The following is an 18363-nucleotide window of genomic DNA, read 5'->3' as shown; positions in this document are numbered from 1 at the left end:
TAGCCTCCCTGACACGATTCTGTTTCCTGTTACCTGTGGAAGCTGACAGTAGGGAAGGGACAGGGGAGCTTGCTGGCTGCATGGCTGGGCCTCAGGTCAGAGGGCAGGACCTTATTTCCCATGGGTGCAGGCCGCATCCCCACGGACCCACCAGTAGCCTATGCCCAGCTCTAACCCAGACGTTCCCTCCAGGATGTGGAACATTAGCTGTCATGTCAGTGGGGCTCAGGCTGACACCGGAGGCCAAGCATCATCCTTGTCTCTTTATTACCAGGTGTTCTGTGCCCACGTGGGCACTACTGTGCCCTACAAGGGGACAGCGCTGGCCGCGGGGCCCATCTTCCTACTGGCTACCTACAACACACAAGCTGACACGACCCACTGCTGGTTCAGCTGCCCTGCAATCTGGCCTCCCACTCCCAGGGCTGAGAGCAGATGTGGGGATATTCTACGGTCTCCCTCACTGAACAGACTGCCCCTCAACAAAAATGGCTCTGGTGGGTGTTTCAGGGCTGAGAACATGGCCTGGCCTGGGGGCCAACACCCCAAAACTGCCTGCTAAACCCAGAGACGTTGGATTCCCTTGAGATGGAGGACAGAAGGACAGATGGGCAGGATGTCTGTGTCTTCTGCCCAGGCTGAGGACGGAGCCGGACTAGACACAAAATTAGGACTGGCTGACAGTTGTGGAGACGGGAGGGAAGCTGGGGGGGAGGAGACATGGACAGCCCACAAGCGAGGCACAAGTCACAGGCCTCTCCTGTGGGTATAGGTCACCGGGATAAGGCAAGCAGGGGCACCTGCTGGGACCTGCAACCCACGTGTGAGCGCAGAACGCTGGCGCCCGGCTGGGGCTGGCAGTGGACGCTTCCTAGGGGGCTGAGAGTCAACTACTGAAGTCCCTTTAAACCAGGCAGGGTGGGGTTCCCCGTGCCCCACCGCGCAGCCTCCCTAGGTGCTGGAGGAACGGGTGCTGGTGTGTAGTTCTCTGGCTGACTCTCTTCCAGGAAGGCGTGGGGCGGCAGGAATACAAAAACAGAAGAGGGGGATGAAGGGAAACAGGGGACAAGTCCGTCTTAACATGCAGGTCCAGTTTCTCTCTTGGGCAGCCCGACGTAGAAAACGCTAAAACACCAGGAGCCCGAGGCGCGATGGGATCACCACCCAGAGGAGCTGCGGACACAAGTCAGGACGGTGAGGTCAGTGCGGTGAGGGCCGCGACCAGACCAGGGCCTGGCAAGGGAGGGCGGAGGGGACACTCGGGGCACTATGGCTTCAGAGGAACCACGGGCAGCTGAATGTGGTAGCACACTCCTGTTACCCGGCACTCTAGGGGCCGATCAGGAGTTTGTGGACAGCTTTGGCAACTTGAGATCAAAAACCTAACCAGGATCAGGGCTGGGAGATGGCGCGGTCTGCGAAGTGCTGACTTCCCACGCCGGAGGACCTGAGTTCAGGCTCCAGAAGTCATGGAAATAGTCAAGTGCCATGGAATGAGCCAGCAAACCCAGTGACGGGGGAGGGAACGTCCCAGCTTGGAGAACTTAACAAAATTTCAGGCCAGTGACAGCTGGGGTCTGAGGACCAACACCTGAGGTTGGCCATGACTGTGCATGTGCACCCAGGAAGACATGAATAAAGGAATAAAAGGAGGACCGGAGTGTGGTCAGGTGGAGCCCCGCCCAGAATCCCCCAGTGAGGGGCTGGGGGCGTGGTCAGGGTGGAGCCCCGCCTAGAATCCCCAGTGAGGGGCTGGGGGCGTGGTCAGGGTGGAGCCCCGCCTAGAATCCTCGGTGAGGGGCTGGGGGCGTGGTCAGGGTGGAGCCCCGCCCAGAATCCCCAGTGAGGGGCTGGGGGCGTGGTCAGGGTGGAGCCCCGCCTAGAATCCTCGGTGAGGGTCTGGGGGCGCGGCCCTGGACCCACTCGGCCCCGGGTTCATGGGCACTGCGGCAAAAAAAAGGGACAAAAAGGTAAAAGCCGGGTGACTGGTCAATTTCACTAATTCCAGGAAACCTGGGGATTTCTCGGCGGTGCCGACAAGCAGGGAGCCCAACACTGGCGGCTTTACCGTCACTCTTGCTGTTCCTCGTGGCTGGCACTGGGTGTCCGGCTGCGCACCACCTGGCTCCGGATCTGCTCCACGAACTCTGGGTTCTGCTGCTGCATCTGCTGTGCGAATTGCTGGCCCCTGTGGATGCCCAGGAGACCGACTGTGCTTCCCCTCCCGCTGCCCCCCTCCCTCCCGCTGCCCCCCCCCCCCCTCCCGCTACCCCCCCCCCCTCCCGCTGCCCCCCCCCCTCCCGCTGCCCCCCCCTCCCGCCAGCCCCCCCCCCTCCCGCCAGCCCCCTCCCTCCCGCCGCCCCCTCCCTCCCGCCGCCCCCCTCCCTCCCGCCGCCCCCTCCCTCCCGCCAGCCCCTCCCAGCCCCCCACAGCTCGCAGCAGCAGCAGCAGCAGCAGCAGCAGCAGCGGCACTCACGCCTGGATGAGGCTGGCTAAGTCACTCTGCGATGAACTGCTGCCTGGGGTGCCCAGGGGGTTGTGGCCGCCAGAGATCATGCCTGACATCCTGCAGGAGAAAGGACTGAGCACACAGCCCGGGGCACCGCCCTCTGCCTCCCAGGACCCACAGAGACCCGTGGTCAGGTGAGGGGCCCTTCCCAGTCACGACCCCTCCTCTCTCAGGTGTCTGCCATGACAGGAAGAGGAGACCTCGACGCCCTATGGAGAGTGAGCCAGCAGCACCAACACAACAGAGACAAGGCTGACACAGTCCTGTAGGGCTGGAGTGTAAAATCGAAATTCCTTAGCAAGGCAGAGCTGACCCTGGGCTCCAACCCGGGAATGAGCCTTGTGCCATCGTGTCCACAGCAGCGCAGCTGACGGCAGTCATAACAAAGGGCTCCTGACAGACTGAAATATTACACAGCCCTGAACAGGAGGCTCTGACACACACCACAGCACAAAGGGACCCCAAGGACTCTGTGTTCAGCGAAAGGCAGACCATGATGGGCAATGTCCACAAGAGGCCAATGCAGAGCTGGGAGGTAAGTCTGTGGGTGCTGAGATCTGGGGAGAGGCTGGGATGACGGCTCATGGGGGCGGAAGGCCTACAGTAGCAACAGTTGTGGGACTCCATGACGGCCACAACCACCACCCAGGTTCTTTTTTGCGTGTTTTTTGTTTTCTTGTTTTGTTTTGTTTCGAGACAGGGTTTCTCTGTGTAGTTTTGGTTCCTGTCCTGGATCTCGCTCTGTAGACCAGGCTGGCCTCGAACTCACAGAGATCCGCCTGCCTCTGCCTCCCGAGTGCTGGGACCAAAGGCGTGCACCACGACCACCAGGCATGTGTGGCCCAGGCTGGCCTTGAACTCATGATCCTCCTGCCTCCGCATCCTTCAGCAAATCCTACTGGCATGCCCCACCACACCCGGCCTTTCTTGATTAAGAACAAACTCTAGGATAGGCAGCACAGCACACTTAATCCAGCACTCTGAGTTCAAGGTCACTCTGGTCTACATCAAGAGTTACAGGCCAGCTGGAGCTACATGGCGGGACCCTGCCTCAAACATAAATATTAAAGTAGACTTTGGATTTCTCTTACACAAAAAGCCAACCCAACAAGCAAACAAAAGAAGCAACTTCGGCTTTCTCTTATTTAAAAAAAAAAATTATAACAGGGGATGAAGAAATGTTCTTGGTTAGAGCACTGGCCGCTCTCATAAAGTCCTGGGTTCTATTCCCAGCACCCACATGGCGGCTCACAACCATCTATAACTCCAGTTCCAGGGATCAGACGCCCTGTTCCCGCCTCACTGGGCCATGCACACAGGTGGTGCCCAGAAACACACGCAGGCAGCAACCCACCCGCACACAACAATGAAAGTAGGAAAGGGAGGGAGTAAAAGGCCGCCGCCCTGAGCAGAGCAGAGCAGCAGGAGCGCATGACTTACAGCTGCTGCAGCTGGGGACTGTTCATTAAACTGGACGCCTAGAGAAAAGAAGGCAGACACGTCAGGAGGCTGAGCCCCGCCACACTGACCTCCCCGACAAACGGACGGACGGAGCGACAGATGGACGCACATGCCCCCTCCCCGAGGCTGTGCCCGCCTCCTGCTGTCTCCCACTTGACACCAATTCCTTCCTTCGCAAAGCCCAGGGCTCCGGTCCTCATGCAGCCCGGGTGACCGCAGAGCCATGCCCAGCTCCCATCATGTTCTGACAGTGTCTGGTCTGAAACGTGCCATCCTCCTGTCTCAGCATCCCAGTGCTTGGCTCTCAGGCCTGCACTATCATGCCCAGTTGAGTTGAGCCTTTCAAGGTGAAAACCACTGCTCAACCCCAAACGGCCATGTTTGCCCTCTGGAGACCCCTGGACCGAGCAAATGAAGCTTTAGTCACAAAGCGTGGCTGGCAGAAGGGTGGGGCACAGCCCACACCCCTCTCCAAAGGGCATGCCCACAGAGTCAGAGTGGGCATTCAACCAACCCCTACTGGCCGAGGCTGCAGGGCCCACAGCACGACATGGCTGAGACATGCAGAACAGCTAGGGAGAAGGGTGGCCTTGCAGGGGCCCCAGCTGGCACGCTACCCCACAGGCCTGCTGCCCTACAGTGGGCACCTGGGGCCCTTTCCCCGTGAGTCCTCACCAGGAGGCAGGCCTGGGGCGGGAACCCTGGCCTGGGTGGCAGAGGGGCTGAGGGCGAGTGCCTACCATGGTGATGAAGTGTGGATTGTTCAGCAGGCCGGCGATGTCCAAGCTGCCCACGCCTCCCGTCTGAAGGAGAAGCATCGGTTAGTGGTGTCTGGAGCCAGGCCGGCCACTCTGGGGAAAAGACAACTGGCCACGGCCCTCAGGGTCTCGGAGGCTCTACACCATTCGGGGAGGGTCCTGCCAGGAGCCCCCAACAAGCTGCCTGTCACTGTGAACCCTGGGCAGCCTGTACCCTCCACCTTGTCTGTGGCCTTCACCCCTGTCAGCATCACACAGACCACGGAGGGTCCCTGCTGCATGTCCCCAGCTCCTCTATGACCCACACGGCCCAGTGTGGCCTGCTCTGCCCCGTGTGCCCCCAGAACAGGGTCCAGATGCCTCCCCATCACCCTCCTGTGGGATGGGCTCACGGGACTGGGCGCCTCCCGCAGCTTCAGCTCCGCAATCTTGAGGTTGGACTTGTAGGTGTCGTTCTCAGGGTCCAGTTCCAGGGCCTTCTTGTAGTAAGCCACAGCCTCCGCATGCTTGTTCAGGCTGGAGAGCGCAAGGCTTGGGACAAGAGTGTGCCAGGTGAGCCACAGTGGGGCCACGGGACCCCGCGCCAACCCTGCCCTGTCTGCTGTACGGACCAAGGCCGGGAAACGAGGGTGAAGTCGCGTAAGGACAGAGACCAGCACGGGGAAGGCTCCACGGAGGTTGTTCCTCAGCCTCCAGGGACGGGTGGGAGCTTATGCGTGTTCCTGGCACCAGGAGCTGACACCAGTGGCCCTTCCTGGGTGACAAGTCTCACCCCCTCTCCGTTACAAAGCCCTAGCCCACATCTGAGACTACTACTGAGGGGACCTGGAGAGCCTGAGGCTGGTCACCCAAAAGAACAAAGGGATGGGGCAGTCAGTGCTGGTGGTGCGCGCCTTTGATCCCAGCACTCAGGAGGCAGAGGCAGGAGGATCTCTGTGACTATGAGGCCAGCCTGGTCTACAGAGCGAGATCCAGTCAGGGCTGCACAGAGAAACCCTGTCTCAAAATACCAAAATAAAAATAAAAGTTGAAATTAAAAAGAGGGGTGAGGACACAGGCCTCCATCTTGCTGACTGTGGGGAGGGCACCTGGCCCGTCACCTCATCCCTACGACCTGCCTTGGCACTAAGCACACAGCACAGGCATCGAGTCTCCTGATGCTGCAGCTGCTCTAGCAAATGGCGACTGAAAAGGCCGCTGGGGGAACCTGGCCTGACCCTGGGCACACAGCACTGTGCCAGCTGCTGGCTGCACTCACCCCATGCGGCCATAGGCCTTGCTGTAGCCTGGGTCGATGCCAATGGCGCGTTCACAGTCCTGCACGGCCCCCACGTAGTTCCCCAGCTTGCTGTAGGCTGCGGCTCTGGGGAGAGGGACAGTTAGCAGGGGACACTCGGCCCTCCTCACAGGGGACACTCGGCCCTCCTCACAGGGGACACTAAGCCCTCCTCACAGGGGACACTCGGCCCTTCTCACAGGGGACACTCGGGCCTCCTCACAGGGGACACTCGGCCCTCCTCACAGGGGACACTCGGCCCTCCTCACAGGGGACACTCGGCCCTCCTCACAGGGGACACTCGGGCCTCCTCACAGGGGACACTCGGCCCTCCTCACAGGGGACAGAGGCCTCTGAGAGGAGCTGGTCTGTGGCAGGAAGGTGGACACTATACCTCCCCACACTGGGACCACAGAGGCTCCAAAGCGTACCACAGGTCTTGAGAGGTACACGGGGTATGTGAAACCCTGCCTCAGATAATGAGAAGAAAAATTAAAAAGGAAAATAACAGCGTGGACAAGGACATGTGAGTCTCCGGCTGTCTGGTGCAGGCTGCATTTATCACCCAGCTCTGTCCTGTAGGAGAATCATGCCACCTCGAATGGTACACCCTGGGAGACCGCCTGACCCCGCTCTTCACCCGGAGCCACAGTTCAGCACGCAGTCCATGCGGCCAAGGTCCCCACAGTTACCACCGTGCCCTGCTGGCCAGACCAGTACCTGTTGCAGAAGTAGACGGCGTTGGAGGGGTTGAGCTCGATGGCCTTTCCATACAGGTGCACGGCCGCCTCAAAATTCTCCAGCTTCATCTGCTCGTTACCTGCAGGGTGAGAGGAGCCCAGGCTAGCCCATGCTGCCATCCACCCCTAGCAGGGAGAACCGATGCCCAGATGACACGGGGACCAGGTAAGGGGTCACGCACCCCAGGGTGGCCTCAGACTTATGATGCGGCCAACTCCTGCCTCAACCTCCCCAGTGCTGGGACGACAGGTGTGACACCGTGCCCGGGAAACGTGGTGCTGGGAAGGAAAGCCAGCTTCACGCATGCCGGGCACGAGCGCTGCCCACTCCTCCAGGGACAGTGGCAGTGCCGGGCACGGGCCGGCCCACTGCAGTGTCTGGGTGACAAGGTCAAGAATCCAGCCTGCACGGGCTCCTTTTCCAGCCGAGTGCATCCCGTGCATAGCCAGGGACAGGTAGGGCCACCCGCCTTCTAGAAGCCATGGATTGCAATACAGGGGCTGTGGTCTGCCCGAGTATGTGTCTTTTGGAGGTTTTCCTGAAAGCCATGGTTCACACAAGCTATTAAGCAGTTTTTCTCCCTCTCTTTGGATTTTTGAGACAGTCTCGCTCTACAGACCACGTTACTCTTGAACTCACAGAGATTCACCTACGTCTGCCTCCAGAGTGCTGGGACTGAAGGTGGACACCACCACACTGGACTCTTTTATTATTTTATTTTATTATTGTTGTTTTAAATACCCACAGAGGCCAGAAGAGGGCACTGGATGCCCCAGAGCTGGGCACAGAACCAGCGGTGAGCTAGCTGCTCCTAAGTATACTGAGACCCCATCTCAGACCCCTGCAAGAACAGTGCATGTGAACCGTTGACCATCCCTCCAGCACCCCACAGATGCACTTCCAAAAGCACCCACCGCTCCCCCAGGCCACCTCACTGACCACAGCCTTTGGCCCCGTGCAGAGGTTCCCATGGGACAGCTGTCCCCTCACCTTCGGTTTTGAGGCGCTCTGCCTCAGCGGAATCCTCCTCAGAGGGTGGCGTCCTGTCAGGGCCCCTCGGGTCCTGTGGCATCTCCTGCTAGAGATAAAACAATCCCGTCGTGTCCAGCCAAACCTGCCCTTGCAGGATGCCACCCAGCTCAGACGGCTGGGCGACCTGGTGAAGCACCAAATGCCCGCACACTGCCATCACGGTGCAGTCACGGGAAGCCCAAGCTTACCTTGCTGGCAGCGGCAGCTTCAAATATCTCTGGCAGGGTCTGGGGAAGAGCGAGGTCAGTGTCCTCCACGGTCACCCCAAAGGCGGTCTCCAGACACTGGATGGCAACTGTACAGGAGGGAGGATCAGCTGGCCTCCAGGGAGCGCAGGGCCCCCAGGCACCAGGCAGAGCCTACAGGAAGTTCTGCTACTTTCCTTTTTCTCCAGACAGTGTCTCATGTAGCTCAGGCTGCCCTCAAACTCTACATAGCCAAGCATATGTCAGAAGCCCTGATTCTCCTGCCTCCACTCCGAGTGCTAGGGAACAGGTGAGCATCACTACACCGGGTTTGAGCCCAGGACTTCACCCAAGCTAGGCTGCGTGCTCCACCCATTGAGGCCCAGTGCAGGACTCATGTGTCTTCACCCCATGTACCTGAAAGCCCGGCCCAGCACCTGCACCTGACCTCCAGTCGGCCTCAGACACACTGGCCCATCCTGGCAGCAGGAGGCACACACAGGAGGCCCTAGTTGGGTGACCTCATGCTCTCCGTGGGGTCACAATGCTGTGGCTCGGCCTGACCTGAGACATCAGCACAAGGGCTGTCCCTAACACCTGTCCTTGGGAACAGCTCAAATTGCCCTGGGGCAGCCACCCTTCCCCAGGGTGGTATACACGCTGTGGATCTGCCACTCCTGGGGACAAACTGTCGTGCTGCCCCTCAAGGTCTGGTCTTAGCTTTGACTGGCACGTCATGCTGCCAGGGAGCTGGCTGAGAGGAAGCCTCTGAAGCAGACCGGATGTAGCAGGCAGGGTCAAGCACAGGGAAGCAGGCAGGGCTGCTCAGTCTCTGAGCAGTGGCACCTTGGGAAAGGACACTGTCTGGCCGCCCTGCTGGGGTGGGCTCTGGTGACGCAGCCATCTTGGAGTCATTTCTGCTGCTGTAAGTGACCCCCCCCCCCAGACTCACTGGCTTACAAGCTGGGCTTTGGTGGTGTCTGCATTTTGGTTTATCACCAGTCCCCCATCTGAGGCCAACTGTCACTTGTGCCATCTCCCAGGAATAGTGCCAGAAACGAGAAAGGCCCAGGAGGCCACACAGGAGCCCACTAGCCACTGAGGCTGCCCCAGGAACCACTGTCTTCTGCTAGGCATGGTATTCCTGGAGCAGAGGGGAAGGATGGGCAGGGAGGCTGGGCGCTGGCGTCTGGGAGGCTGAGGAGGACGGAACTGTACCTCAGCTGCCAGCAGGGAGATGACAGTTCAGTGCACAGCCATGAGCTCCAGGACAGGAACCCAGGGCACCAGTGGAGTGCTGGGCACCTGCTACTCTCCCGTTAGGAGCCAAGGAACAGACGCCCAGGCCAGGCATGCATGCTGGCTGCCTCCGGCTTCTCTGGTTGGCAGGCTAGGGTGTCCTGGGCCCGGACAGGCTGGCAGGGCAGAAGGCACACCTACCCTCTAGGCTCTCCTGGGCATCAGGTGAGAGCCCGCCATGCCGCAGCTGGCCGTGCAGGAACTGGATGATGGCATAGGCCAGGCGCTTCCTGTTGTCCATCTCGAGGCTGGTGAGGTAACGCTGCTTGCTCGGGATCTGTGAGGACAAAGTGCAGGATGTGGAACCAGGGATGGAAACCTGCCTTGACTCTGGCCATGACCAGAACTGGTCCAGGAGCACCAGGCAGTCTTAGTGCCAAGGCCACCGGGCGGAGCCTTCCATCTGCCCGTGACAGCTGGGGACACCACGGCAGGAGTCACAGACCTACAGAGATGACTGTCTCACAGGAGACAGCGCCAGGGATGGAGAGCATGACCCGAGCTAACAGTGCTGCCTCCAGGCACTCCTTCCTCAATTTACCTCTTTGCAGCATGCCCGCCAATCCGTGCGGCCTCTCCCAGGGCCAAGTGAGCACGGCTGTTTTCGGGGAGCCCAGGGTTTTGAGGTGTCTAGCTCCTTGACCCCCCCCACACACCCAGAGCTCGGCAGGTGCTTCAGCTCACCAGGCCCGGTCCCCGACACCTGGTCACACTGCATGGTGCCACCAGGACACCTCTGGACTGCAGAGGACAGCTGGACGGGCATTCCTGACCACCCTGGGGCGACTCGGCCCAGGTAATGTTTGGGGGCAGCACTGAGCTCAGTCCCTCTGGGGCAGGGTACCCAGGCTATGTCCCCGAGGGAGCCATGAGCTTGGGCAACCCTGACAGGAACCCTCAAAGAGGAGGGTGTTTGGCCCCCGGCACCACAGCAGACACCGTATGACAGAGGCCACAAGCGAAGGGACCAGGGTGGCGACGGCCCCGGAGGCGGGGAGGACAGGAAGGAAGACAGCTGGGGCTCTGCCAGGTCAGACTTGTGCTCTCCAGTCCTGGGCAGAAGCTGGCCTAGAGTTTTGGCACTTGGCATGTGATCACCGAGGCCCTGAATGTAATGGAAAGGTCATGTGACTCTTAACGCCAATAAGCCAGATGCCCTGTTGACCTCTAAGCTCCACCTCAGAGCCTCAGTTGCTACACCTGTAAAGCGGGGTTGACAGAACCTCACAGTGAGCCACTGCGCTGTCACGGGCAGTCCTCGGCCACAGCGGGCCACACTTGTCCCTGATGCCGTGATTCCTCAGCACAGACTCAGACTGACAGCACTGTGGGACCCCCAGAGACCAGCTCAGTCTCCCGAGTCTCAGTCTCCTCCTGTCACTGAAGGCGGGGCCAGCAGGTCTTCATAGGTGGTGGGTAAGAGGGGAGTGCCCAGATCCTGGATGGAGGAGGCAGTGTGGGGCACGTCCCTCTGAGGCCTTGCAGGATGTCCCTTGTGGCTGGGAGCCCCTTCCCCCCACCCCCCAGGCTGGGTAACCCTTGCCTGTGCCTGAGCAGACCTGAGACACCACAGCTGGCCAGGCCTGCCTGGGCCCATGGCCTTTCTACACCGTCCGTCTGGCCTCTCCACTGACGAAGACCACAGGGCAGGCCTGGCTCTCCCGTCTCTCCCCCAGCGCACAGCAGCCCCTTTCTGTTGTGACCTTCATCCTGGGTACCCAGGACAGAGGGCTTGCTCTTAGCAGTGGTGGGGTGCTGGCCACTGGCCAAGCCCCCCAGACGTGCCTGCTGGACCCAGACACCCCGGCCTGAGGACACATGTGCCAGCTGTACCACGGTGACTGGCACTCTGCCATGCTTCCAGCCCCAGACCAGTTGGTCAAACAGCACCTGGAAGAACATTCTAGAAGGCGGTCTTGGACCAAGACCTGAGAGGGGCAGGGTCAATCTCAAGCTAACACACATGAAGACAGCACTGTGGGGGACTGCTCCCAGGCTGGTACCTATGGCCACAGAACCCACAAGCAAATACACTGTCCCCATGACCTCTACATGGAGAACCCTGAACCCCCAAGCCCAAGTATGACTGTCTTTGGAGACGGGGTCTTTATGGAGGTGATCAGGTTAAAGTGAGGTCAAGAGCGGGGGAGATTCAGGGCAGGAGCCACAAGCCTGTGGTACTGGAACTTGGGTGGCTGAGGCAAGAGAATGATCTTGATTTCAAGGTTGGTTTGAGTAGACTGAGGGCTGGGATTGAAAGTGGTGATGCACGCCTTTATTCCCAGTACCTGGGAGGCAGAGGCAGGCGGATCTCTGTGAGTTCGAGGCCAGCCATAGCCACACAGGGAGACCCTGCCTCAAGATAAGTAAATAAATACGGGGCGAGGAGAGGGCTCAGTCACACTTCAGTTCCCAGTACCCACAGCACCTGTAGCTCCAGCCCCAGGGATATGATACCCTCTGCTGGCTGGCTAGCTAGCCAGACACAAATACACAAGGTCAGGGGGTACCGCGCAGTCCCAAGTTCTTGCCCAGCATGTTCAAAGCCTGGGGCCCTATTCTCAAAACATTAACACGATGAATGTATTTGTGACCCCCACAGGGGACCACCGTGTGAAGACAAAGATGAAGTAGGCCTGCAACAGCTATCCCTCTCAGAAGGAGCCACCCAGGCTCTGGGACTCCAAGAGGAAGCTCCGTCCATCCCCCCACCAGCAGCAGGGGAGAACGCGCTGTTAACACAGCTGGCCCAGACCTCCCACTGTAAGGACAAACGGGCCGCCAGGGACGCAAGCCAGGGACCAACCACGGCGGTAGGTTGTGCACCCCAGAAGCCGGAGGCCGAGCAGGACCTCCAGCTTGTCCCAAAGGGAAGCCTGGTCTCCACACATCCACTCCAGGCCCGCCTGCCAGACACGGTGAAGCCACTTCTCATCCTCACTCTGGAGGCTGAGGCAGGAGGAGAGCAAGTTCTAAGCTGGCCTGGGCGATGGTGAGACTCTGACTCATTAAACAAATAAGGTGGTGGCGCACGCCTTTAATCCCAGCACTCGGGAGGCAGAGCCAGGCGGATCTCTGTGAGTTCGAGGCCAGCCTGGGCTACAGAGTGAGTTCCAGGACAGCCAGGGCTACACAGAGAAACCTTGTCTTGAAAAAACAAAAAATATAAAATACAAAGACAAATAATTGAATAAAAATAGAACCGGGGGCAATAAGATGGCTTAGTGAGTAAGGGAGCTTGTCAAGAGCGGCAAACTGAATTCCATCCCGGGTTCCACACAGACTCCTGAGCTGTCCTCCACCTCCATGTCTGCAATAACACCACGGCACCCACACACATACGGCACTGTAAGACCACGGCTGGGGGATGGCAGTGTGTGCAGTGCTTACTGCTCTGCAAACACAAGGACCCGAGTTCAAATCCCGTCACCCATGTAAAAGCTAGGCATTGTGACGCGCTGTAACCGGCGCTGGGGTAGGGACGGGGATCTCTGGAGTTCACTGGCAGGTAGAGAGTCACTGAGGAGGACGTGGTGTGGAGGACGTGGTGTGGGGCCTCTGCACGAGAGAGCACGTGTGGTCACATACCCCACACACAGGCGAACAGCCTGCCTGCTCCAGGCCGAGCTGTCTCCCATCCTTCCTCCAGAGCTGTGTGACCAGGACGGGTGGAGTAGGTGGGGACCAGGATCACCCCGCAGAGAACATCTGTCCTCCGTGACACTTGGTATGCCTGGACTAGAAAAGAGCTGAGCAGGTACTGTCACCACCAGGAGGAGACATCATGCCGGCCACAGTCCCTCAGTGACGGCTGCCTGTTCTCGTCATGGCTCACGCGGCTCTCATCACTCACCCAGCTGTGAATCAATGATGCTTAGGCCACGAATTCCCTCCCCCGGCTGTCCAGCATGTGGCAGCCACTGACCCCCCTCTGCAGCCGTGAGGCTCCACTTCTCACACCCCAGGCACAAATGGTTCGGGAAGGCTCTGGCTGAGGGAGGAGGCTCTCAAAGGCCTATTCTCCCAGAACAGTGTGGACTTTGAGAGCAGCTGCCCACCACCCAGGCTCAGTCTGGTCTGCAGAGCACGGGATGGGGGGCGGGGGCGGGAAACAGGACAAAGTCCCAGGGTGCTCCTGGGTGAGCAGCCCAACACCTCTCTATACTGCCCTTTCCTTCTGAGGCACAGTGTGGCATGCAGCCTCAGATTCACCATCCCTCGCCTCAAATGCCCCCCCCCAACATATCACCAGACCCAGCTCACTAGCTAACACGGTGGGTGTGCATCGCCATACCTGCTCACACCTTCATCTCAGAATCAAAACCCAAACCGAGGGTGGCTGCATGGGCAACAGCACCTGCTGAGTAAGGAAGGCCCTGAGTTCAGATTCCCAGCACCCACCTAATGGCTGCTTCTCGTCATGTGTGTGGGTAACCCTAGTGCCAGGGCATGAGTGGAGACAGAAAGATGGCTGGGTCTTGTGGCCACCAACCTAGTTCCAGGGTCAGGGGTACCCTGTCTCAAGGGAAGAAGACTGGAAAAGCCCTGCGGCCAGCCTCGTCTACATAGCAAGTCCCAGACCAGCTAAGGCTGCACAGTAAGACCCTGTCTCAAAGTGAAATAAGACCAACCCAAACCCAGCAGAGCAGAGCTCACAAGCGTCTCTCCTCCCCTATACCCACGTCCAGGACAAATACGGTGAAGGAAGCAGTGAGCCTCCCCCCATGCTAAATGCAGCCCCCCACAGCAGTGAGCCCCCCCGGCCCTGCCCAGCCTCCCCCCGTGCTAAATGCAGCCCTCCCACAGCAGTGAGCCCCCCCGGCCCTGCCCAGCCTCCCCCCATGCTAAATGCAGCCCCCCCACAGCAGCTCCCCAGACCACAGCCCGTATCTGTCTGCAGGGCAAGCAGATGTCACAGCACACATGAAGGCCCTCGCCGGCTCCCTGGCAAACCCTGCATGCACACCGGCTGTGGGGAAAGGGGTGGGGGACTACTCCAAACTCCTGAAACTCAAGGGGGCCCCTCCCCCACACCAGATAAAAGCTTTCAGTCTCTATCTCCAAGTCCTACCCTGCTCCCAAATCTGAGGCAGCCTCAGGCCTCATCTCGGGCTATGTACCCTAGAGTGCCTCCTGGGCGCAAACTCCAGGCAGCATCCACACCACGGTGGACGGGCAGCACGTGGCAAGCTGAGAGGGCCAGTCTCCAAGCCATGTGATCCAGTCTCTTGAGGAGCACGGCCCCCTTTTTGGGCCACTGGTTTCCTTATAGAAACACAACAGAGCCAGGGCTGTGATCCCGGCATTCTGGAGATTAATGCAGGAGGCGGTGTGAGTTCAAAGCCAGCTGGGCTTCACCCTCGGAAGACAATGCAAGGGTAGAGACATTCACTGCTTAAGGGCACTCTCTACTGTTGTAGAGGGTCAGTTCCCTGCACCTAGATGAGCCAATCACACCCGCCTGTCACTCCAGCTCCAGGAGCCGACGCCCTCTTCTGGCCTCCAGGGGCACTGCATGCACGTGCACACAGCCACACGTATGTACAATCAAGAACAACTCTTTAAAAAATGAAAAACAAACAGAGTAGAGCATGGTGGCACACACCCATCATCCCAGCACTTGGGAGGTGAAGGCACAAGGATCAGGAGTTCAAGGTCATCCTCAGCTCTACAGTCTGAGGGCAGCCTGGTCTATATGAACTCCTTTCAAATATAAAAATGAGGACCAAGAAGACAGAGCAGGGCTCTCACAGGGTGGCTGGTGTGTGGTGTGGGCCAGAGGTGACCAGCTCTCTGCCAGGAAGTGCTATGATAATGCTTGGCTTCAGTCCTTGGCACAATCAGAACTTTCGGGGCACCCAACTAACCTAACATGTGCAGCGCACACTTCAGGGATCATTGGGAACGCTCTGGACAGGCAAGGCTTGTCCTCCAACTCCAGACAGGCCTGAGCCTCAAGCCGTCAGCCCAGCATATGAGAGGCTGTAGCAGGACAATTGCCAGAGTATAAAGCTAGCCTGGGGGCTGGAGAGATGGCTCAGCAGTTAAGAGCCCTGACTGCTCCTCCAGAGGTCCCGAGTTCAATTCCCAGCAACCACATGGTAGCTCACAACCATCTACAGTGGGATCTGATGCCCTCTTCTGGCATAAAGGTGTACATGTAGAAAGGCGTACCTGCAGACAGAGCACTCACACATAAAATAAATAAATTAATTAAAAAAAAAAAAGCTAGCCTAGGCTACAGACTATGTCTCTGCCTGTCTCCATCCCCACTCCTACCAATAAGTTCACAAGCCAGGTCAGTGTGGCAACTTCTGAGCTTGGCCACAAGCCTGGGTCTCGGTGGGCAGTGCTCACCCACACACAGGAAGCCCTGAGATGGAATAGCTCACTGGAGATGATGCCCAGCCACGAAGCAGAAGCCGGGACCATGGACAGCGGCTCCAGGGTGCAGAGCCCACGGGCAATCCTTTACCCCACAAAACTGGGTGCACACACAATCTTGGGACCACATAATCTGCACAGAGGCCTCGATGATGAGGATTCACTGGGCTAGAGTTTCGTTTTAACACTAGAGCTCACTGTGTGCCCAGGCCAGCCTCAGATTTAAGGCAACCCCTTCAGGGTCAGCCTCCTGAGTGCTGGCATTATAGGCGTGCTTCACTACTGGCGCAGTCCTGCATTTGTGTGTGTGAGTGTGTTCACACACCATCAACCTAGGTGTCCTCCTTCCAGGTGCTACCTCATTTTTTAGAAACTAACTGGGTGGTGGTGGCAGTGGCACTTGCCTTTAACACCAGCACTTCGGAGGCAGAGGCAGGCAGATCTCTGTGAGTTCGAGGCCAGCCTGGTGTACAAAGCGAGATCCAGGACAGTCAGGGCTGCACAGAGAAACCCTGTCTCAAAAAAAACCAAAAAGAAAAGAAACAGTGTCTGGCCCTGGGACACCAGGCTGAAGACAAGGCAAGGCTGGCTATGCAGAGGGTCTAGGACCCACCTATCTCTGGCCCCTGCACTGAGATTACAAGAGCTACCACCGCTTGTGGCTTTTTACATGGGCAGGCAAGGAATCGAACTCAGATCCTTGCACCAAACACTTCACTCATGGAGCTGTTTCCCCACCCCTACAGGAGCATCGTTCATTCTGGACACCATGCCTTGACCGCCACTCAGTGTCAGAAGTCAGAAGTCCCTTCAGTCACAGCACGCACAAGTGTCCCCAAACACTGTCCAGGGTTCCGGGGACAAGAACAGCCAGGGAAAGTTAAAATCAGTCAAACAGATCACCGGAGACGGGAACAGACCAAAGCAGATGAACCGGTGGGACCCCGTGTCCTCCCAGCCCCGCTACCAAGGCTGACAGGAAACTCGGGGACAGTCACCTACCCTCCAGGTGACGGACAGAGACAGTGACACCTTCAGTCGACTTGCTTGGTTTGCCGCTGCCATTTCATTTCCTTGTTTGTTCGTGGAGACAGGGTTTCTCTGTGCAGCCCCGGCCGTCCTGGAACTCGCTCTGCAGACCAGGCTGGCCTCGAACTCAGAGATCCTCCTGCCTCAGCCTCCCACATCTGGGATGACAGCCAGCAACCCCCGTTTACAACTAACCTACTGCCTATGGTAACATCCTTTCCAAAGTTAATTATGATGCCGGGTGCGCTGGTCGGAGGCCAGCCTCGTCTACACACTGAGTTCGAGGCCAGCCAGGAATACATAGACGCCGTCTCAACAAACTAAAGTCAACTGACCTCACGTTGGGGTCCACGTAACTTCTTCGGTAGCCCAGGCTGGGCCTGAACTCCCAGTCATCCAACTGCCTCACCCTCCCAAAGGCAATACCGGCTTGTAGGGTACGGACCAAAGAGCTGGGCTGCTGTTTAGGGCCTTTTTGGTTTTTGGTTGTTGTTGTTTTGTTTTGTTTTTTTCATCAAAGTATACAGTCCTGGCTGGCATGGAACTCAAGTCGATCCTCCTGCCTCAGCCTCCACAGTGCTGGCACACTTGCGGTGCCAGCACACCTGCCTTACAGCTGCTCAGAGAGGGCAAGCGACCTGCCCTAGTGTGCACAGCAGGCAGACAGGCGGGCCTCTGCCCTTCACCCACATCCTTGCCTACCCTGGCGCCCGACAAGCACCAACACCGTTGGGACGGAGAGTGGAGACGATGCCCACTGTACACAGGGGGTAAACTGAGGCTCTGAGCGGGTAACAGGCTGAGCAAGGTCAGCAGGGTGGTGAGCGGCGAAGCTGGGATGACACCTCAGACCCGAGGGGACCCCGGGGGGACCCCGGGGGTGCGGGGGGACCTCCCACACCCAGACGCCGGCCTCTTCCGGAGGAAGAGCCACGGGGGACGCCGCCTGACTCAGTTTCCCCGCTCTGCCGCCCGCTCACGTGACCGGCGGGGCGCAGACGTGCGGGCCCCGAGCCAGCTTCGCCTCGGAGGCTCCCGAGCGCCGCGCACCCCGGGCCGCCGGCCCCCACCGCCCTCGGGGCACCGCGGAGACCCCCGACTCACCTCTCAGCCGACCGAAGCCCCGACCCACCGACGGCTGCGCCTGCGCACCGCGGCGCGGACAGGCCCCGCCCTCCGGCCCAGGACGCCTGCGCAGAAGGAACCCACGGCCTCCGTGGTCTGCTTCTGCGCGTGCGCCTGAGTGCCGGCCAAGCCGCGGCGCGGAAGTGACGTCGCAGGGAGGCGGGCACTACCGGGTCGTCGGAGACACTGACCTCGGAGGCCGCCGGAAGGCCGGAAGTCAGCCTGACGGGTCGCAGGAGGGCCCGGCTCGCGGCTGGGCGGGCGGTGGCGGAGCACGTGGTCCGGGGCGGGTCACGTGGTGCGGCTCCCTGCGTCCCGGCCCCGGGTGCGAGCTGCTAACTGTTGCTGTGCTTTTCCGTTTTGTTGACTTGTCTTTTTTTTTTTTCCGACAGTCTCACCCGCGCAGACGGGCCTTGAACTCCCGATCCCCTCGGAAAGGCCGGAGGAGGACAGGCATATCCCACTCTGTGGAGAGTCAACCAGCGCTCTTAACCACTGAGCGGGCTGCTTCAGCCCTTTCGTTCTGTATTTGATGCCTTTTTAAGGATCTGTCTTCAGTTTTTA

The 18363-nt window shown here is 59.2% G+C and overlaps 1 protein-coding gene across 2 annotated transcripts; it reads right to left on the bottom strand.

Moving 5' to 3' along the window:
- Positions 1–250: 250 nt before the first annotated feature.
- Sgta (small glutamine rich tetratricopeptide repeat co-chaperone alpha) lies at positions 251–17910 on the bottom strand. 2 transcript variants are annotated; one of them, XM_052747115.1, is made up of 12 exons: positions 17779–17910; positions 9403–9538; positions 7966–8072; positions 7736–7823; positions 6725–6824; positions 5987–6091; positions 5121–5259; positions 4711–4773; positions 3950–3987; positions 2477–2566; positions 2069–2188; positions 251–1173 (listed from the first exon to the last, which is right to left on the bottom strand). In XM_052747115.1, the coding sequence occupies exons 2-11, from the start codon at positions 9500–9502 to the stop codon at positions 2071–2073; spliced, it is 948 nt and encodes a 315-aa protein (XP_052603075.1). In that variant the 5' UTR covers positions 9503–9538; positions 17779–17910; the 3' UTR covers positions 251–1173; positions 2069–2070. The 2 variants fall into 2 exon arrangements, with proteins under 2 accessions (XP_052603075.1, XP_052603076.1); XM_052747116.1 differs by having other exon boundaries at positions 7736–7820.
- Between the last annotated feature and the right edge of the window lie 453 nt (positions 17911–18363).

Source organism: Peromyscus californicus, unplaced genomic scaffold, assembly GCF_007827085.1.
Source record: "Peromyscus californicus insignis strain IS unplaced genomic scaffold, ASM782708v3 Scaffold_1__1_contigs__length_55948999, whole genome shotgun sequence".
NCBI classification, from domain to species: Eukaryota; Metazoa; Chordata; class Mammalia; order Rodentia; family Cricetidae; genus Peromyscus; species Peromyscus californicus.
Note: the sequence above shows the minus strand (reverse complement) of the source record. Positions and strands in the feature narration are given on the sequence as shown.